This window comes from Periplaneta americana, chromosome 15, assembly GCF_040183065.1.
Source record: "Periplaneta americana isolate PAMFEO1 chromosome 15, P.americana_PAMFEO1_priV1, whole genome shotgun sequence".
Taxonomy (NCBI): Eukaryota; Metazoa; Arthropoda; class Insecta; order Blattodea; family Blattidae; genus Periplaneta; species Periplaneta americana.
Genome location: NC_091131.1, coordinates 139,146,510 through 139,170,230, shown reverse-complemented (window position 1 = coordinate 139,170,230; position 23,721 = coordinate 139,146,510). Strand labels below are relative to the sequence as shown.

The window sequence follows — 23,721 nt, the reverse complement described above, 5'->3', positions numbered from 1 at the left end:
GTCAGCATTGTTTCATGAAATTTATTGATTTATTTTTTAGTTAGTAGGACATTCATTTTGTGATAACATTATTTAGTTTAAAAAACAGCGTAAAAAATTAAAAATGTTTAAAATGCTGGTTTCCCGAATTTTTCTTAAAAAAATCGTGAATATCCATAATTTATACAATACCCATCTGGTGCTACCTTATGTATAAAACATGATTTATAGTCCTATTTTAAAAACCCGATGCCAACTGTATAATTTTCAAAAGTTAAAAGATTAGTTATCTCAAGGTATCAAGATACCGGTATAATGTTGACCATTTCTACGAAATTTCAAATAATAAAAAATGGGAGAGCCTCAGTGTACAACAAAATATAATTCCCGAGTAGGCTATTCAAGGAAAAGTACAGTTGCATCCGTTCGATTACTTACAGGACATGACTGCTTGTCAGAACACTTGAACAAAATTGGAATTTTTTCTTCACCACTTTGCCCATTGTGCACTCTTCAGGAAAAAATGGATCAGAATCATCTTCAGTTCTCTAAACCAGACTCGTGCACACTTTGCCCGTATGAGCGTGCTCTTGCCCCGCTAGCAAGGTGAGTCCACAGCTCAGCTCTCGGATGATATAAGCTTGTTGCATCAGTGACATGCATTGTACTCATTGAATTTTATGACCCACAGTGTTTTATTATCACTAACTTGCAAATATGAACAAACCAGTGACGCGTTTTTAATGCTAAATTTTTAATAAAAATAATATTACAATACATTTCAAGAATATACAAGCTCATGAAACATTTCTTTCGTAAAACATATTTCTGCTTCTTACAGTTGGCCATGACGACAACAATATTACAATATACATTGAGCTTGATATTTATCTTCGTTTTTAGTGGAAAAGCATAACTTACTGTTATTTTATTGTAATTTTCATACCAATTATTACATATTGCACTTGTGCAAATGTTAGTGACCTTTTATCTGATTTAATGTGTGAAGAAAAGTGAAAACGGAATTTTGGTATTTGGTTTCTTGGACTTCTTATTTGCATATGGTAACCATTTGTTTTATTGTGGTGTTATTTATTATAATGTAGGACTACTATTATGAGTATGAATTTAGCAGCAAATACGTCAGTGAGTACTATTATTAATGAGTCACAAATAGGTGATAATGAGATGATTGAAAATTCTCAGATAAAGTCTCATAAAACCACTACACCTTGTTCATATTGTGGCAAATTGTATGCGAGATTAAGTACACATATTACAAAATCTCATCTCGAGAAGCATAGGGAACGTATTTTTGATTGACATCGATCTTCTGAAGACCAATCTAGCATTTCAGATCAATCCACCACTATGATAATTGACAGATCTTTAATCCGAAATACTGATGCAGTACGTCTGGATCAAGTTCGGCAAGAAATTCAGTTATTTACTGAGAAATTTGAAGCTCTGTTGGAAAAGGATCCATGTCCTGGTGAGTTCAATACAATTTATAATGATTTTGTGGAAGCCCTTACAGAAATTAATCATAAACTACCGGGTCCTAAGCATTCTTCTGTCCGTTTTTATGAAATGAGAAAAAAAAAAAAAAACATTTTTAACACTAATGATAGGCGCTATCATGATAGCAGTAATCCTCAAAAACAGTCAAAAAGAGACAGGAAAAAAAGAAACGAAAAATATAAATATGAACTTTTGCAATATCAGTATTTTAATGAACGCAAACGGTGTGTTCGATCAATATTGAATAATAACAATACCAATAATAACGAACGCTGTCAGATACCAATACAAGATTTTAAAAATGCTATGGAGAATAAATGGGGAATTCCAAATAATTGTACACTTGACAATTATGTCACATTTCATTCTAGTCTACCTAATGATGAGTTACAACAGAAGTTTAAAATTTCTATAGAAGTTATGCAAAAGTGTCTGAACAAGATGAGAACTGATTCAGCTCCTGGACCCGATAAGGTTCTAATTCGGACTTTGTAATTAACTGAATGCTCTCCAATAATATCTCTTATATTGGACATAATGCTAAGATGGAAAATTGTTCCAGATAAAATGCACGAAGCAAAAACTATATTAATTTACAAAGGCAAGGGTGAGAAGAGTGATTCCAATAACTGGCGGCCAATCTCTATTTGTTCAGTAATTCGAAGATTGATTGAAAGAGTTCTTGATTCTACACTGAGACAATTTGTTAACTTAAATGAAAACCAAAGGGGATTTGTATCGCAACCAGGAACGTTTATTAATATTTCACTAGTTAATGGGTGCCTCAAGAAAGCTAAGCAGGAGAAGAAGGATGTCTCAATAGTTATGTTGGATGTGCGACAGGCCTTTGATTCTATTGGATTAGAACATGTAACTAATTGTCTGAAATCCCTACCTATTCCAGTATCTTTACGAGAATTAGTTCAATCTTTAGTAGTGGGGAACTTCACTCGGATTCACAGTTCCAATCAGATCTCTGATCCAATTGTATTACAAAAAGGAGTTTTCCAAGGATTACCTTTATCCCCATTAATTTTTAATATGTCAATAGATTTTATTCTCAAAGAACTTACGGAGAAACAAGTCAGTGATAAATTTGGTTTTGAGGTTTCTGAAAATTTAGACAATCTAACTATGGCTGCCTTTGCTGATGATTTAGTAGTCATAGGGAAAGATATGTCAGCTGCCCAGGACCTAGTATTAATGATGGAGCTTTTAGAAGGCATTGGATTACACATTAATTCTAATAAACCAACTTGCATTAATATTGTAAAAGGAAAGTTACGTGAAGAGGATCTGATTCTATATGAAGATTGTTCCATAAGAGGGATCAAACAAGATGAAACGATAAAATATTTGGGTGTATCATTCAATGAGGAAATAAAATTTGATCAGGAGGCATTTATGTTAAGTCTGAAAAATGACTTGGAAAATTTAGTATCCACCTCCATGCTTCTCCCAGATCAAAAGCTCAACATTGTTAACTAGTATATATGGCCTAAATTGATCTACCCATTACAAATAGCTCCTATCCATCAGTTACCAGGAACATTCTTAGAAGATATTGACAAGTTAATACGTAGTTCTGTTAAACAAATGCTTATGTTGCCATCTGATACACCTACTAGTATGTTATATGCAAGCAAAAAATACAGAGGTTTGGGACTAGTCAGAGCATCATGGGAAGCGTTCTTGCAACACTGCAACATCTGCATCACTTTAATATTAAATGAAAATCCTTATGTAAATAGTATGCGACCTTTGATGTCAGAACTTAATTCTTCCTGTCAACATCTAAGTCTCCCTTGTCCAGTTGAACTTCGTAAATCTGTGACTAGGAAATTAAGAGAGGAATTAAGAAATACAGAATTCGAATCTTGGAAAGTAATGCCTGGAAGAGGCAGAGATGTAGAACTGTACAGCCAAGTACCTAAAGCCAATGCCTGGATTTTTAATAAGTCTGGACTATCTACATCTGAATGGGTAACCTGCCTCAAAATGAACGCCAATTTAGCAGCAGTTAGAGGAGTACTGGTCGCTCTTTGGATGGATCCTGGTGCAGACATGGCTTCCCGGAGACTGAAACCCTTGCTCACGTCCAAGGTCAGTGTAACAGGTTTACTCCTCCGAAATGCCAGACATCATCATGTTCGATCCTTAATTGCAACTGCTTTGAAAAAAAAGTCTTGGACAGTAGAAGTGGAAGTCTTTTGCCTTGCTACTAATGGCTCCTCTAGACGTATTGACATCATAGCGTAGTCTCAGACTACCAAGAAAGGTTATATAATTAATCCTACCATAAGGATTGAAATGGGGAGTAGCCAGCCGGAGGATGTCGATCAAGAAAAGATCAACATTTATCTGCAAACAGTTAATTACTTCAAAGCAAAATACCAGCTTGAAAACATTGAGGTGATTGGTCTTCTTATTGGAGCTCGTGGTGTGATTCCCAAGTTCTTTGAAAGCTTCAGGAGGACTTTTGAACTACCACAGACACTTACTACTGACGTCATAACTTCAGTTTTGAAACGCTCTTGCCAAATTCTAAGTCATCATATTCACTCTGTTTAATTTCTTTTTCTTCACTTTATAATTCATATATGTTTATTTTAATTTTTGCCAACAAATTTATGTAAACATTTAATATTGTAAATTCATGTAGGAGAGTATACTGAGTCCTTCTGGGCTACCTCCAATGGGAGGCAGTTAACAATTTAAAAAAATTTTTGTGACATGCCAACAGATTGATATATTTTCATTAGGATAGGGTAGCATTCTTCTGCAGACATTATTAAGCATTTGTTAATGATGCTCCATCATTATTTTTGAGAGGCCTTGCTAAATATAAACTAATTCGGCAATTAGGCTGATAAGCTGGCTTGCTGTATATATATATATATATATATATATATATATATATATATTTCTTAGTGTCCACTCTAAAATGCAAAAGATACAATACCTATTTAAAATGTAATAGATATGCTGAAAGATGCTAATGACGGTGATGATGATAATATTCTCAATATCACTTCTTTTGTGGTAATTTTACTCATAAATGCTGTGACGAAATGTCCCCCAAAGAATTAATTTAACTTATCCATATTGAATCTTTCTTACACTACTTTTAACTTTTGAATATAAATAAATTGATTAAATGGCGATCTTACTCATGTTAATTATTTAAGCATGTGTGGCTTACAGCTGTTTCGGTGCTATTTGACACCATCCTCATAGCCTACTAGATCTCGGCGCTATCTCAACTTCGCTGCCTACACACACACTATTTGATACAACTCTTCATCACATGAATGCACCCACACAACAGGCAACGAAGTTGAGATAGTGCCGAGATCTAGTAGGCTCTGAGGATCGTGTCGAATAGCACCGAAACAGCTGTAAGCCGCACATGCTAACATAATTAACACGAGTAAGATCGCCATTTAATCAATTATTTAATTTAACTTAATTTAACTTCTTTTGATAGCAGTGTTTCTTTGAGTTCATTTATTAATTTAATTTGCTATTCACCTACATAGCCATCACATTATTGGCTATGATATACATAGTAATGTCTCTTGAGATTGAATTTCTTTAACTGTTTTAACATTTTCGTTCATATTAAACATTGCACTTCCTTTAAATTCACACTTCGTGATAGTTCTCTGCTTATCGCTTGGACTTATTGAGACATGTTCTTTCTCTGTACATTTCTAAGTAATTGATATAGTGGTTAACACTGTAGCTCCACTAATCTCACAGCAGCTGATGTCACAAGAAGCAGCCCGACAACTTGCCACGCGGGCACTCTTGCTACTCTTTGCCTATAGAATGATATCACGTCTAGTATATACAGTCACGAAGCTCAATACTTACTAAATATGCATCCATAGATAGTTGCTAACCACCAGGATTGTTACTATCGCCTCATCACAGACCCTTTCCTAGCAGATGATAAAATGTATTTACTTTCGATATCGTGTTCTTTTGAAAAAATTAACACCTTCCTTCCACTATTGAAATATGAAATATATAAGGTTTATATATTATTTTCATCAAGTTTATATTATATTTATAAACTCACCTTCCTGGATATTATGGAAGAAGGATAACTCTGACCTCTTTTTCTTACAATTTATAGTGCTACAAACGTCTCCTTGTCCCATATCATTATTCATATTATTGTATTTTAGCCATTTACAGTTATTACAACCGATAATGAACATTTCACAGTTTACACAACTTTTCACAACAATACGAAATACGGCACAGTCAATGCCTTTTCGATCTAGACCAGGCTGTAATGTATGTTTGGGTTTTCTATTTCAGTGTATGGAGCTCAGTGAAATATTATATTATAACTTTATTGCATATCATTGCTAAGTTTTATTTACTGTAATGTGTCCATAAGTTTCGTTTACTTCTTGCTGCATAATATGTTGCAGAAATAATTACAAAACTGTGTTATTTTAATGTGAAGAGAATTTTATTTGTTAACATAATCTGTTCGCATCAACATTTTAAGAGTTTATTTTGAGGTTTATTAAAAAATAATTTATATTGTTATTTTAATTTAACACATCTACCTTCCTTAATTGTAGACAGGAAATTTACCATACTACTCCTATGAAATTAGTGTACATACGATTGTGTTACATCATCTCTTAGGTAGTAGATAAATACAATAATTCATTATTCAATTGTAGTATTAAAATACAGACAAATTGAATGTGCGGCGTATCATACATGACATTATGTTTATGTTTAATTATAAACTATAATTGCGAATATACGAATATAAGTTAAATATAGTAAACATAACCTATAATTTCCATATGACATAACATACATATGAAGACATTATTACAAAAACAACCCTTGTCAAAATTACTACTTTCCAGGAGAACAATAAAAATAAATAGGACAACACATGTCAGCTGTTTCTGTAGAACTGGTGTTTATCCTTGTGGTTATTGCACCTGACATGTGTCATTTTTGGAGGCTATAAACATTTGAAGTGATAGCAAACGTGTCCTTAACTCAATTTAATTAAAAATGACTAGGGCTGTTTTTGTAATAATGCCTTCATATGTAATGGCATGGCATTGGAGACCACTAAAATTAGACAGAAAGGGGCAACTGGTATAGTAAACATAACCTATAATTTCAACATATCTAAATATCTGTGCGGTGCAACTGAAAATAATTGAATCGTGCATAAATGAATTTACAATAATTTCGCAATATTTAATCGAAATAAAGACAGGTATTACACATACTAACATCGTAATTTTCACACCAAAAATAATATTACACCGTAACTCGCATATGAATTATGTCTGAAGTGTCTCATAATCATTGTTTTAAATTTTATTAGTGCAATTACACTACATTTTAGAGAAATGTATGTTGCTCTTTGTGTATTCCAAATAATTTATATAGTTGAAACGCCACCCTTTGTGATCGGGTTAAGCGAGTCACATGGTCTGCCTTACGGCCTATATTAGATCATGATGGCAGTGGCACAGTCTATTGTTCTTAGTACTCACAGCGCTCCAAGCAGCTAGCAACTATCGCGAGAAATGTAAAAAATCTTCCCAAGCTTCGTGACTATATATACTAGATTGTGATGATATTGTGCATGGGTCTGCTCTAAACCCATTCTATCTGAGAAATATTGGAGAGCAAGAGAGTTAATGGTTTTATTGTCAAGAATTCGGTATTAGTTAACGACAACAACATGTTTTGGAAGCACACAATTTCATGACACTGTTTAAAACTGGTATGAAAACAGTTTAAAACAAAAAAGAACTGTTTTTTTTATTTTATTTTTTTAAATGTGTGTGTGTGTGTGTGTATCTAATGCTCTGGATTTAACAATGAAGTCATCATCCTTCTTGCTTCCCAATATTTTGAAAAAATAAAACTATATTTCTGTCAACCCTGCTTACAAGACAGGTAATGGGAATACTTGATCATTATTTCAATTCCCTCTTAGTATAAGTATTTGACTCCTGTTTCGGAGTATGTATGGGCAGTGTTTCTGGTTCGAAAGTTACTGGCCTCAGTGTCAAATACGTTTACAGTATAATAATAACAGTGTCAGTAAAATACAGTAGCATGCAAATTAATCCGAACAACGTAATTACTTATGCAAAAACACTCAAACGGGATAAAAAAAGGATCTAAGACATACCTCAGTAATCTATGTGGCCTCCCTTGTTCCTAATAACAGCTCTGAGACGATTTGGCATGGATTCCACTAATTTCCCACAAATATTCTTCATTTCTTCATCGCGAAACCATACACCAATGAGGGCAGAAATCATCTTCTCCTTTGTAGAACAATCCATTTTTTGCATTCTTCTTTTGCAAATTGACCACAAGTTCTCAATGGGGTTGATGTCGGGTGAGTTGCCTGGCCAGGGGAGTACCTGAATATTCTTCTTGTTGAAGAATTCTGTAGTTTTTCGAGACATATAGCATGGTGCCAAGTCTTATTGGAACACACCTCTGCCATCCGGAAATGATTTTTGCAGCTGGGGTACGATTCTGGTTTCCAATAAGTGAATATATTTGTCAGAATTCATCATTCCCTTGATAGGTATTAATGCTCCAGGCCCTTCATGTGTAAAACAACCCCAAAACATTACTTTAGGGGGGTATTTGGGTGCTTGTTGGAGATGAGCTGCTGTTACTTTTTCGGATCCTTTCCATACATAAACATGGTGGCCGTGGACCTCGAAATGAGACTCATCGGAAAAAAGTACATTCTTCCAGTCATTCACTGTCCAGTGTTGATGTAATTTTGCCCACATTAAGCGTTTTTTGCACATAACAGGGGTTAGCAGTTGCTTCTTAATAGGCTTACGAGCCCTTCATCCAGCTTCCAAAAGCCTACGCCGCACTGTTGTGACGTTAATATTCGCCCCAGTGGTAGCCATTAACTCGCGGGTTAAGTCGACAGCAGTTAGTCTAGGATTTAATTTACTTTTCCTGACAAACGATCATCTGCAGGTGAAGTCTTCCTTTTCCGGCCACAGTTTCCTTTTTTCTGGGGTGTGATGGATCCAGTCTCCCTGTATCGTTTTATGATCGAATTAACAGTAGCCAAACCGATGTGACATTCTGCAGCAATTTGCCTCTGTGTCATAGAAGAATGCTCTGGTAATGTTATAATTTTAGACCATTTTCGTGGAGTTGTATCCATTTGTGAAGACGACAGAATGTACACAGGATTGCAGTATTAAGTCTTCAACACAATTGAAATGCTTATAAGTACAAAACGACAGGTAGAATGTCACATATAAAAAAAATAATGACAGACCTTCAACAATGGAATTACACATACTACAGATGTCAATTAAAGTGGTATGAGCAGCTGTGAGGCCAACAATGACAGAAAATGTAAAAATATGTCGTGTTCGGATTAATTTGCACGCTACTGTAAAATGTAGTAGTTAACAGAGACAAGACAGAAGGAAGAAAAGAGATACATCTGGAGGTTGAAGGAGTGTAAAAGTGAGGTCGGGGAGGAAGAGAGCACCTGTTAACCAGGCTTTTAATTTTTTCTCATAAGCATTGAATTTATGGTGTTGCATTTGCACAGCAATGGCTCAAGTCATCGTATGGATTCTAGACAGAATTGATTGTTTAGTAGAACTGTTCACTTATAACCTGTATTATGCCACCTGTATTGTTTTCTTTCGAGCTTTCATTGTCAGGATCTCATCTATTACAGACTTTTCTGAAGAACTTCATTATAGACCTAAATTTTGCGAGAAAAGTGATGGTAATGTATTTTAGATTGGTCAGCATTCTTGCATTGTTCCAGTTTGTGGTTGGCCATTTTCGCATTCTGCTATGTTCTATTTTTACATTATTGCCATTTTTGACTTGTGGAAAGAATATTGAATAAGTAGTCTACAAGTATAATGAATTGTTGTATAGCTTAAAGGGATAAACTTATGATTTCAGAGTTTGTAAGGGCGTCAACAACAGCAACTATGGGTTTTGACTCTGAATCAGGAGAAGCGTCATGTGAAGACTTGGATTATCACGAAAAATTATCACAATATGAGTCAGACAAAGATAATATTTTAGAAAAACAAGTACATATTTGTCCATATGAAGACTGTAAAAAGGCATTTAAGAGGCCTTCTAAGCTAGCAAACCATATTAATATTCATAAAGGCAAGGTATGATCTTAATCAATTTGTTACTGTAAGATTATTGATACCTGGGTCATTCCATAATGACACATGTAACATTTTTGAAGTAACTAACTATTATCTTTGCAGGATATTTAATTAAATACTTAATGAATTTAAATACTATTATAGTCACAATTATGCCATGGTATGAAAGAAAAATTTCACAACCTCGAGCGGGAATCGAACCTGCGACTTCCTGTTCTCTGGTCAGCCGCTCTACCACTGAGCTATCGAGTTCGTCTCACGCCAAAGGCTTGGAATTATCCTTTCATACTGGCGACTCTGTTATAGAATACTGTCCATAGCGTCTGATCTAGTCAGCACTGCTTATGGGTTAAAAGAAACTTTTACAAATGTAAACACAAATGTGTTGTGAAATTTTTCTTTCATACCATGGGATGATTGTGACTATAATAGTATTTAAATTCATTAATATGTCACATCAACGGACGTGCATACGTCACCAAACATCGTAAGATGAAGATTACATAAATACTTAATAGTTCGTGAAAAAGACATTATATTACTGTCTTTTATCATAAGCATTTCTGAATATAAACAAAAATTCTTAATGGAAAGGAATAATTAATAATGTAAAAATATAAACTATTATGTGATGTGACACGCAAATATTTTCTTGCCACTTGATTTATTACCAAAATGGAAAATGTTCATATTATTGTGCCAAATTACATGAATGCATTCAGTTGTTTTCCAAACAATTAAGACTTTTGTGTAGTACATGTAACTGCTAAATCACAAACTTAAAAAAAATAACAGTGCCATTAAGAAATAAAATATTGAAAATTTGCTGTGACACATGAACATTTCTGTCATGTTGGTTACTAATTGTTTTAAATGCTTTATAATACATCACTTCTTGTGAAAGGCTTATACACTCTGCCTACAGTTCTTATTTATCATCATCATCATCCTTCACGAATTAGGCCTCTGTAGACCTGTTTCGGCCCCATCTAGCAGTCTTCTTAACGGTCTTCCTGGTCGACGATGTCCTCTAGGTTTATATTGCATCATAATTTTTGGGATTCTTGAATTTTCCATTCTTCTTACATGATCTAGCCAATTGAATTTGTATCTGGTGATTTTTTCTTCTACTGATTCTACTTCTAATTGTTCTAAAATTTCTTCATTCCTTTTTCGGTCTAAAAGAGTATATCCTGCTGTTCTCCTGAAAAATTTCATTTCCGTTGCTTTGATTCTGTTCATGTCTTTTTTCTTTAATGTCCAAATCTCGCTTCCGTATAGAAGGGTGGGTAATGCTAGTGTATTATATATTTTTATTCTTGTAGATTTTTGTACTAATTTAGCTTTTAATGTATTGTTTATTATTCCTAGAATTTGTGTAAATTTGGTAATTTTCTTGTTCACATCTTTTTCATTTTGATAAGATATTTCACAACCCAGATAATTGAAATTTTGCACTTGTTCGAGGCATTGGTTATTGTGTATTATCTTACTTCTCACTGGGTCTTGTCCTAAAAATGCCATTACTTTTGATTTTTGTGCTGAAATTTCCATCCCAAAATCTTTTAATATTTCATTTAATGTATACAATCCTCTTTGTAAATTATCCTCTGAATTGGAAATTATGACTTGATCATCGGCATAGAGTAAGGTATTTAATGTTAGAGCACTGGTTATTTTGATTCCTGATGTGTAGATTTGGTTCCATTTTAAAATAATTTCATTTATATAAATATTAAATAAAGTTGGTGATAGTGGACAACCTTGTCGAACTCCATTATTAACTAATTTTCTTTCGGATATACAGTTATTTATTTTGACACTTATTTTGCTGTCCGTGTAGATTTCTATTATATTTTGGAATAGCAAATTTGGAATATTTTTTTCTTGTAATATGTCGAATAAAAGGTCTCTTCGGACTTTATCAAAAGCTTTCACAAAATCAATAAAAGCTATATGGGTTTCTAAATTAAATTCTCTTCTTTTTTCCAACAATAGTTTGATACTAAATAATGGATCTACACATGATCTTCCTTTTCTAAAGCCATTTTGACACTCCAGAAGGAAAGTTTCAGCATGTTTTTTTAATTTTTCATTTAAAATCCTACTAAATATCTTATAACATGTGTTGAGGATACTAATCCCTCTATAGTTTTCAACATTCTGTTTATCTCCTGTTTTATATATGGGAATAATTACACTATTTTTCCATTCTTCCGGTAAAGTGGCAGTCAGATATATTCTGTTTAGAAATCTTAGTAATCTTTCTTGAAATAGATCTCCTGCATATTTATACAATTCTGAATTTAGGTTATCTTCTCCAGGTGATTTACTATTTTTCGTCTTCTTTAATGCTTCTTGTAGTTCTTCTTTTGTAATGCATTGTTCATCTGGGTTTTTTGTGTCCCAGAATTTTGAATCAAAAGTAGGATTGTTCCATAAGTTTTTGTAAAAGTCTAGGAATGTTTCTATTTTGGGGCAAGGGTTTATCTTGGCGGATTCCTTTATGTCTCTGTTCATGTATTTTAAAATTTTATATGTATTGGGTTTCATTTTATAAATGTCAGTTTCTAAAAAAGATATAAACTCTTTCCATGATTGCCTGTGTCGTTTTCTAATTTCTCTGTTAGCTATCGCCCTTTTATGTTTATAATCTATTTCATCATTAACGGATTTTGTTTGAAGGTATTTTCTATAAGCTATATTTTTATTTTTTATGATCTCCTTAATTTCATCATCCCAAGATCTTAATTTTTTCTTTTGTGTGAAAGCCTTATATTTTCCGATGCTCTCCGTGGCTGCCTGTGATATTTGAGTTTTAATATTTTCCCATTCTTTGTGAATGTCTTCATCTTCAGGTATTTCTAACATTTTTTGTTCAAGTCTTTTTTGATAAAGCCAGCGTACACTGTCGTCATGGATTAATCTAATTTTGTAACGCATTAATTCTTTTTTGGGGGCATTTATCTTTGTTAAATGTAGCCATCTTGGTGTATATCTCACTTTTGCTAATACAAGGTAATGATCTGATCCAATGTCACTTCCTCTGAAGACCTTGACATCTAAAAATAATTCGGATAATTTTCTATTTGCTATAAAATAATCTATGATAGATTTTGAGCCACGTGCTGACCATGTATACATATGAATATCTTTATGGTTGTAAAATGAATTCATGATTTTCATTTCATTGTATAATACAAAATCTCTTACTTTTTCTCCATTATTGTTTATGGTAGGTTCTCCAAATTTTCCTATGGTATTTTTTATTTCGATGTTGCCTATTCTACCGTTTAAATCTCCGGCTAATAATATGTAATTATTTTTATTTACTTTATTCAAAATTTCTTGCAACTGGGCATAAAACAATTCAGTTTCTTCAACTCTTCCTTCCTCTGGAGCATAAAGACTAAAGAAAGTTAGTTTGCCTCTTCCTATCTGGAGTTGTACTTCTAATATTCTTTCATTCCAGTATGTATAATTGTTTATTTTGTTTTTTATTGATTTATGAATCCAAATCATTACTCCGGCCTGTGCTCTTGTCTTCTTATTAACACCATTATATATGATTATGTAGTTTTTTGTTTCAGTTGTACCTTTTAGTTTCTTTTTTGTTTCTGTTATTGCTGCTATTTTAATCTGCTTTTTATTCAATATTTCATCTAGTTCTTCTTCTTTATGATTGATCCCTCTAACATTCCAAGTAGCGTATGTGAACATATTTTGTTTTTTCCAATTTCGTTTAACCGTTGACTTGCTCTGGGTTGTCATCAAATTATCTATCCTTATACTGCTTGTTTGAGGCTTGAAAGTAATGTAATTTTCCCTAAGATAGGTTACTAGCCTTATCGTTAGGTAGTCCAGTAGTGGGGCTGCCACTTTTAGCCTCTGGACAGGCTTGTAATGCAGCATTTCCTCTGCATTTGATGAAACAGTTATACCGCTGTGACTCGGTCGCCATTTCCTCGTTGGTAGAAACAGGGTGGACCACGGGAAGGTGAGGATGGCATTTGGATAGGAGAGGCTGTATGTTTCGCGTCACTATCCCTTCTTCACCCCACAGTTCTTATTATACAAAACAATACTAGATTACACTAAAATACACTTTTAAATTTAAAATATCCACGGTTGTTTACAACCATATGTGGTGATATTTCCTGTGTAATGTTATGTGACGAATACACCAATATGTCAACCATTTGTAGTACTTCCCTTCCTTGAACATCACAGACACTTTAAATTCTTCGCCACCACAAACTTTTGTAACTTTCCCTGTATATTTGATGTCTTTTTTTTTTTTTTTTTTTTTTTTACTTGGTCATTTAACGACACTGTATCAGTGACTAGGTTATTTAGCGTCAGTGAGATTGGTGATAGTGACATGGTATTTGGCGAGATGAGGCCGAGAATTCACTATTGATTACGTGACATTTGCCTTCTGGTTGGAGAAAACCTCGGAAAAAACCTAACCAAGTAATCAGCTCAACTTAAATTCTTGAAAATACTATCAAAAATGTCCAAAATGTATAAATATTTAATATTTATGATATCAATAGAACAACTAATATAGATTAAAAAAGGCCTATCTTTTAGAATTGCTAAATGATACCTAGGCTAAGTTAATTAATGTTACGAGGGGGATCCAGGAAATAACGACCGTTTTGTTGTAATAATTAAAAAAAATATATATTTATTTGAAAAAACAAAGTCTGTTACATAACTGAAGCTTCCTTTACTTCTCTACATAATCACCACCTACATTTAAACATTTGTCGTATCTGTTCACTAGCTTTAGAATTCCCGTGTTATACTCCTATGCCGCCAGTTCATTAAGCCAGGTGTTCACTGTCTTCTTCAACTCTTCATCACTTCCAAAACGCGTACCACCCAGAAAGTCTTTCAGCTTAGTGAAAAGGTGAAAATCGCTAGGAGCAAGGTCTGGACTATAGGGTGGATGATCAAAGATTTCCCAACCGAATTGATCCAGCAATTCTCGAGTTGAAGCAGCAGTGTGTGGGCGGGCGTTGTCGTGAAGAAGCACAACTCCTCTCGAAAGCATTCCTCGCCTCTTGTTTTGGATGGCTCGCCGTAGTTTTCGTAAAGTCTCACAATAACGATTTGCATTGATCGTAGTGCCTTTTGGCATGAAATCCAGCAAAAGAACACCTTTGCGATCCCAAAAGACAGTAGCCATGACTTTTTGTGTTGAGAGAGTCTGTTTGAATTTTCTCGGTTTCTTGGGTGATGAGGGATGATGCCACTGACGTGATTGGCGCTTGGTCTCTGGGGTGTTGTGAGACACCCAGGTCTCATCACCAGTCACAATTTGATCAAGAAAGGCGTCTCCATCTGTGTGATATCGCATCAAGAATGTCAATGCTGAGGCCATTCTCTGAGTTTTGTGTTGGTCACTCAGTTGCCGTGGAACCCATCGTGCACAGATTTTGTGGTAGCCAAGATGTTGCGACACAATTTCACCAAGCAAAGAACGAGAAATGTCAGGAAAGGCAATATGCAATTCGTCGAGTGATGTGCGCCTGTCTTGCAAGATTCTGTCGTTCACTTTAGTCTTCAGGTCTTCTGTGATGAGTGATGGGCGTCCAGGTCGAGTTTCATCGTGGACATTTGTTCGCCCATTGTTGAACATTTCGCACCATTTTCTCACATTTCTTTCATTCATTACAGTATCACCATACACTTCTTTCAATTGCCGGTAAATTTCTGCAGGTTTCAAATGTCGGGCATTCAAAAATCGAATCACACTCCTCACCTCACAGTCAGCGGGATTATCGATCACGTCGTTCATTTTGAAGTAACACAAAATGCACAATGGCGACTTGTTGCAACCAGTATTCACAACATTATGAGAACACATGTTAAGGATGCCAGTTGACCTTCAAACAAGGAAGGGGAGTCAGCTGCGCGGCGGGTATGCACGAACGGTCGTTATTTCCTGGATCCCCCTCGTATTAAATAAAACGATTTTGAATTAATACCAGAAATTTAGTACCATTTACCTGATGTGCAAATAATTACACCAATTTGTTTATACACAGGACTAGTATGGTGGCTATCTACTTACCATAAAAATATGCTGTATAAGCTTGTTTTTTGATATGAAATAAATTAACATAAACCAATTTTTGTAAGTTTTTAATTCAAGGAATTAAACAAAAATATTTTTACGAACTTTAGGCACAAATTAAATGTTTTTTACGAATTTTAGGTCTACACACTATATTTTTACAATTGTTGTTCAGTCAACTGTCCGAAGACAGGTGTGAACCTCACAAATGATACCAGGAAGGCACCACTTATGAGGCAACTAGGCCAGGAGATAATGGGGTAGTGTGGCCAGTTTCTTTCCTTCCTTACAACAATTATGGAACACATATTTTCAAGAGTGTTTAACCTACAGTATATGTATATTGAAAAAAAAAACACTGGTGCGTGTATACACACACACTCAAAATTATCTCAATAAGTATTTGAAATCCCACTACTAATTATGTTTAGGTGTAAAGACTTCCAATAACAACAAAAATTGTAACTGGATTTTAGGATGAACTTTAGTGACACACGAACATAACATTTTTGTTCATGTGTCACGTGTGTTTCTTGTAGAATTTGTACATAAATCAAAATGTTGTCCATATAAGAAGTTGATTGTTATGTGACGTGTCTCACTTTTACATTTATGAAACATTAAAAAATGAAATGGTTTTGAAGAAATATAAACAAATGTCCATTTGAGCATGACACACAAACTCTCAACCTAATTTCGGTGTGCTGAATTCAAAAATGTATTTTGTTTTGCCGTATCACATCAGGTTTTTTGGCAATTTAGCAAAACATTATTTTGCCACAAAATAAAATTATAAGTTACAGCGTGTTCATTGAAACCATATAATTATTTTATGTATCTGATTCATTAACACGTCCATCTATTTTTTTCTAAGTTGTATAACAATAAAAGAAACATTTAAGAATTCATAGAAACATTAGGCTTGTATACAAGGAAAACATCTTACTAAACGAAATTATAAGAGCAGATGGCTTACCTTCTGAATGTATGCTAGATGTCCTCGGTTTCTCTTTTTCTCTTTCCATGGAATCTTAGTGTGTGTGAAGTCCTCGAGTATTCTCTGTAAGAGTCATCACGTGCAATACTCTAACAGTAATCAGCCATCATGTTTACATCCCAACGTCCCTGGTAGCATTGCTCTATCTCTTTCAGATTCTGTGGAACCTTTCACCTTGCTCTTTGCTGAGGCCTCCTAAATATGCAGGAAAGTAATCTATATGAGCCATTAGAAAGTGAAGCTTTAAGTTCATGTTATAACTGAGCACTTTGAACATGTCTAACATGTTTCCTACAGTTTCTTTGTACCCTGGATCCTTCACGTTAACAAGAAATTTCTTCACAACTTCTTTGAATACATTCCATGAACTTTCTTCTGGTTCGTTCATTGTACTGATGAAATTGTGGTCCATCATCAGCTTTCGAATTTGTGGGCCATCAAATATTCCCTCCCTGATTTTAGCGTGTGACAAAAGAGTAAACTTCGTACATAAGTAAGCTTACTGTATGAGTATGGAAGATTTTTGTCTAATGCCTTGACAAACTGTTTCATAACTCCCAGTTTTATATGTATCGGCGGGAGTATAATTTTCTTATGAGTAACGAGACTTAACATTGTTAATATTTTTGTCTCTTGGCGTTAGTTGCTTTCTTTGAAGCCAGTATACAATATTCCAATGTTTGTCCCTGGCGCTGCTGTCCCACTTGCATAGGAAGCACGGAAATTTTGTGCATCCTACCTGTTGTCCCAATAGTAAACCAACAAAGTTCAGGTCACTGCATATTTGCTACTCATGTTAATGATATTTAATTTTTTCAAGAACCAACCTTAATGTTTCATATTATTCCGATAGGACTGTAGAATGTGCAAGTGGTATGGACGCTAATTTATTGCCGTTATGAAGCAATACTACTTTAAGGCTTCTTTTCGAAGAATCAATAAAAAACCTCCACCTTTTGGGCTCATATACCTCCTCTCCCAACTGTTTTAGTAGATTTCTCACATCTGTACAATATACCAGCCTATCTTCCTGTGTATATTATTCCCGGAAAGGTTTTTCACGATTCCTATACCACGAAAATGCAACTCCAGGTGTCAACATGTTCATCTCATGCAGTTTAGAGCCTAGTAATTCACTTTTCTTTTTGGTGAATCCTAATTACCTTACCAAATCATTTAGCTCGGGTTGGGTAAATTTTTTTCGGTGAATTGTCAAATTCGTATGAATCAGAAGACATCTCAGTATCTGTATTCGGGGAACTGCTTTCAGATTCACTGTCACCCAAGTTTGCTGGTGGTGTAGGTACAGGTAAGTCGGGCCCATGAGGAACAGGCCTTAAAGCTGATTGAAGATTTGGATACTTAATTGATTTCTTGCTTTCCTTGCAACCAGTAACATTACACATATAAAAATAACAGTCGTCATAGTGATTCCTCTGGTCACGCCATACCATTGGTATAGCAAATGACATTGCTTTCCGTTTTCCTACATACCAGTAATGCAATCCTTCACACAAGTGTTACACACACTATGAGGTGCAAATGATTTATCCATGTCAACAACTTTTACTTTGAAGTACGCAAAATATAGCTTCTTTACAAACGAATCTATTTTACGTACTTTTCGAACATATAACACGCACAAATATAGCAAAACTTCTGAGGATTTTGTACACACTGTCTCCTACGCAATCCTGATGTACTCGCCATATTCAGGTTTTAAAATCACGCTTTTGCACTACGATTCTAGGGACACCACTGTAATAAAATTCACACGTGTTCACAGAAGTAAGCCAACTGCTCAACCGACGAGATTTAAGAACTGTATAATTGTTAGGGTTTTCTGTAAACAACTTCCCGGGAAAATGAGAAAGGGGATAGGGTGATAGGGCATGGGATGATGAAACATCATTCTGGAAGAAATATGTTGTTGTTGTTGTCTAGTGCCTTGCATCCGGCAATGAAGCAATTAGCAGTCGTGCTTTCCAATACTTTTGAACTGTAGTTTCTTCTGATCTTAATGCTTCACAGGTCTTCAAGTGATCTTCATTCATTTCTGCTGGATCGTTACACAGGACACATATTCTGGAAGAAATATTAGAGCAGAAATATTAATTTAGTTGTGGATATTTAGTGCCATCAGCAAGGGGGCACCTCGGCTTAACGTATAGTGAATACTGCGCAGCGATACATTTCGAAAAAATGAAATTGCGACAAAACCAGACGTGATACATAAAAAACAAAGTTATTTTCGAACTCAGGGCATTGGTTTTCATACAAATAACCAATTTTCTCTTTTACCGCAGAACAGTTGTTCCCTAGTGTTATTAACAAAGGTCAGCAGTTCATTATTAATTGAATTTAACATATACAAGTAATGATTTATTTGCCTTAAATGTGCATTCAAATACATGATTTCTAGTAGATAATTTCGCGCTTTTAAACCACAGACTTTCTTGTGATTTTTCTCCCACATACGTGTTGTTGCACAATCAGTGTTGTCAGATTCAAAAAGTTCGGATCATAACGAAAAAAAATGACATATAACAAGCAAAGATTCGTGAGATTTTTCTCTTTTTCGTGAAAATGTATCATTTTCATGGAATGACCCACCCAACTAATTTGAACAGCCATCACAAATTGGCAGTGAACAATTAATAATGTTTAAATATATTTTGCTCTTGATTTTAGAGGAAGCTTATCTTTTGTGTTTTAGTGCCAGATATTGGATATGATCAGATGAAAGTGTTACTATTAATTGGTATCAGTAGGTTATTGTTTAATTTTCTGTATTCTCTTCAGCGTCTTCATAAATGTGACGTTGCTGACTGTGGAAAGGAATATTTTCACTCATGGCATCTTCGTCGTCACAAAACCAACATCCACAACAAGTCATCATACAAAACATATTTCAAGTAAGTTTCAGCTGCAAGAAGAATAACATGAGTAACTACAACTGTTGAGGTAATTTGTATGTTTTAAAAGAGTTCACAATCCATTTATATCTTATCATTTTAAATTTGTAATCATTGTAGACACTCAAAAGTAGCGATACTCTCTCTTCATGTGGTTGACATGGCGCAAGCTAATACTTACAAAGATAAAACAAGACAAATACAAATATAAGATAAAGAAAACATGTCTTAGCTTTATGAAAGAGAGTTAAATTTCCATGTCTTTGCTGTGGATCAAATCGAGATTCATAGGAATGTTATTTAGAATTGCTGTCATTTGACCCCAATGGAGAACTAGAAAATCTTGTATTGCCATATTTATGTAATTATTTGCAATATTTTTCTCAAGTTCAGGATTTTGTACATTTTATAGAAATAAATTCTTTTGCATATACCATAATTTAATTTTGTCTTTTATAGTTCATTAATCACTTTATTGTCCATTAGATTATATTTTTTAAGGGCAATGAAAATCTGAGGCATCAAACAGATGTTCCCATGCCAGTTTTATGGCATATATAAATCTATATCAAAATAAAGTGATTTCCTTTTGTAAGTTAGCTGGTGAGAGAATATATTTGACATTTACCACATGAAATACTCACAGCTCCATTAGTTTGGTGCATATCGGCACTTATATTTAATGCAAACTTATGTAATGTAAGTGAAAATTCAGCAAACAAAATTGTTACAGTTCAGTAAATGATTGTAGAAATGAGGTCATTTATCTTCCATTCGCTCAGTTAAATTGGATTCGAATTTTGCTTGGAATAATTGCCTGGTTGGATTTTCTCCGAGGTTTTCCCCAACTGTAATGTGAATTTGAGGAAATCCTCAGTCTTATCTCCCAATAACCAGTTTAACCAATGCTAGATAATCTCGCATTTGATACAGCATTGTTAAATAACCAATTTAAGAAGTTGGAGAAGGGAGTTATGACTTATGCTTGCAAGTATCATGAAACTATTAAGATATGTTGTCTGCCTAACTCACCTTTAGTAATCTTAAACACTGTAACATTTGCAGGCCTATTATATTCAACTCTTTCTAATTTGTTTCTTATTTGGTGCAGCAGAGACCTTCATAGTTCCCAAAAAATTGTCTTGTAGAAACGTCTGTCCCTCAAACTAGTTGGCCTGCAGAAACATGTGTTGGATCAATAAATATTTGACTATAATTTTGTCTTGGTGACCCAGGTTTCTGTCATGTGCTATAAATTTATGATAGAGGATCTCTAAATATGAAAGATTTTTTTATCACCCCTTAAAATGCATCACTCTCAGTTGGGTTTGAATTTGTGATACTTGAACTTAAAGAGAAGCGTTAGATCACTGAAATCACTGTAATATGTGATATATATATACATACACATTTCTGAACATGATGGTTTCATTTATTACGCATTCTGGAATTCACTCTGCTAGTTATCATCCTTGTGTATCCTTCGGAGTATTCAACACTATACAGGGGTCCCAAGTCAGAAGTAAAATTCTGCAATATCAAACTAGCAGCTTTCAGAAAGATCTTAGTTACTATATCATTGGAAGCAACCATAGAAACCACTGATCAATTTACCATTTAGACATTTTGGTTGATGATGTAACTTCCATATAAAAATTAACTGTTTTGTTTGGAACTTTCAGATGTTCTTATCCAGGATGTTTTATGGAACTGAGCAGTGAGCAGAATTTGAAGCGACATCATTATCGTGCTCACAAAAGAAAGCATCCATTTGTGTGCGAGTACTGTGATAAGGATTTCGTCAAGCATAATCAGTTACGGACACATATTTTCCAACATACTGGTGTTCCACCTTTCCGGTAAGTAATAATAATAATAATAATAAAAAAAACTATATTTTGTGTAAGATAACTTGTTTTACATTTTTCATTTTTTTTATGGTTGAGAAAGAATGTAAATTTTTTTCAATTTCATATGATTTTGTTCTTTCTTGTATATAAATTTAATTTCTGTTGAGTGGATTTTGCTAAGATTTTTTTTTTCAAACTTCACTACGACTTCATTGGACTAAGTGATCCTTGCCAACAATTGGACTAAGTGATCCTTGCCAACAATTGGACTAAGTGATCCTTGCCACAATCAGAGTTGTTTTTTTATGGTGATCCTTTTTTTTTTTTTTCTTCTAAATTTCGAATAAAGTGACAAAAATAGTTTTGTTTGTCGAATAAAGCATAATGTTTTTGCGATAATTTCTTTTATGATTAGTTCTAATAACCAACCTTACATCCTGCACTAAAACTACTGGAATGTTAACTGCTGAATAAACATATTTTTATTTTTCTCTGTTGTGCATCATCATCATCATCATCATCATCATCATCATCAAGGCAAAAAATTCCTAAGGAGATCTTGCCGTATCACCCTAGGGGAAAAAGACCTATTGGATGCCCGGCTAAGAGATGACATGGGACCGTAACGGATCACGTGGTCTGACATGGATGGAAGATTATTATTATTATTATTATTATTATTATTATTATTATTATTGTAGTAGTAATAATACAGTAATGATAATAATAATAATAATAATAATAATAATAATAATAATAATACTTACAAATGGCTTTTAAGGAACCCTTGGGTTCATTGCTGCCCTCATATAAGCCCGCCATCGGTCCGTATCCTGAGCAAGATTAATCCAGCCTCTACCATCATATCCCATCTCCCTCAAATCCATTTTAATATTATCCTCCCACCTATGTCTCGGCCTCTCCAAAGATCTTTTCCCCTCCCGTCTCCCAACTAACACACTATATGCATTTCTGGATTCGCCCATATGTGCTACATGCTCTGCCCATCTCAAACATCTGGATTTAATGTTCCTAATTATGTCAGGTGAAGAACACAATGCATGCAGTTCTGTGTTGTGTAACTTTCTCCATTGTCCTGTAACTTCATCTCTCTTTGCCCCAAATATTTTCCTAAGAACCTTATTCTCAAATACCTTTAATCTCAGTTCCTCTCTCAAAGTGATAGTCTAAGTTTCACAACCATACAGTACAACTGGTAATATAACTGTTTTATAAATTCTAACTTTCAGATTTTTTGACAGCAGGCTAGATGACAAAAGCTTCTCAACCGAATAATAACAAGCATTTCCCATATTTATTCTGCGTTTAATTTCTTCCGAGTGTCATTTGTATTTGTTACTGTTGCTCCAAGATATTTGAATTTTTCCACCTCTTCGAAGGATAAATTTCCAATTGTTATAGTCCCATTTCGTACAATTTCGTCACGAGACATAATCATATACTTTGTCTTTTCGGAGATTTACTTCCAAACCTATCTCTCTACTTGCTTCAAGTAGAATTTCCTTGTTTTCCCTAATCATTTGTGGATTTTCTCCTAACATATTCACGTCATCCACATAGACAAGAAGCTGATGTAACCCTTTCAATTTCAAACCCTCTCTGTTATCCTGAACTTTCCTAATGGCATATTCTAGAGCGAAGTTAAAAAGCAAAAGTGATAGTGCATTTCCTTGCATTAGCCCGCAGTGAATTGGAAAAGCATCAGGTAGAAACTAGCCTGTATGGACTCTGCTGTAAGTTTCACTAAGACACATTTTAATTAATCGAACTAGTTTCTTGGGAATACCAAATTTAATAAGGATATTATATAAAACTTCTCTCTTAACCGAGTCATATGCCTTTTTGAAATCTATGAATAACTGATGTACTCCCATTTTTTCTCCAATGTCTGTTGAATACAAAAAATCTGATCAGTAGTCGATCTATTATGCCTAAAACCACACTGATGATCCCCAATAATTTCATCTACATATGGAGTTAATCTTCTCAAAAGGATATTCGACAAAATTTTGTAGAATGTCAACAAAAGTGATATACCTTGAAAGTTACTACAGTTAGTCTTGTCCCCCTTCTTAAAAATAGGTATGATTATGGACTGCTTTCATTGTTCTGGTATAGTTTCCTTTTCCGAAATAGCAAGTATAAGCTTATAAAT

General features: G+C 34.3%; 1 protein-coding gene across 9 annotated transcripts in view; it reads left to right on the top strand.

The window, feature by feature from the left end:
- LOC138715397 (P43 5S RNA-binding protein-like) overlaps positions 1–23,721 on the top strand; it is a 150,751-nt gene that overhangs the window by 9,768 nt on the left and 117,262 nt on the right. For 4 of the 9 annotated variants that reach the window (XR_011336284.1, XM_069848255.1, XM_069848256.1 and 1 more), the window contains exons 3-4: positions 19,583–19,695; positions 21,378–21,554. Coding sequence is in view for 3 of the 9 variants with exons in the window: in XM_069848255.1 (XP_069704356.1) it covers positions 19,583–19,695; positions 21,378–21,554 (290 nt within the window). In the remaining 6 variants the exon portion in view is untranslated. Of the gene's footprint in view, positions 1–419; positions 586–9,477; positions 9,699–19,582; positions 19,696–21,377; positions 21,555–23,721 lie in introns of those variants that run through there. The other 5 variants (XR_011336286.1, XR_011336285.1, XR_011336288.1 and 2 more) reach the window with 3 other exon arrangements.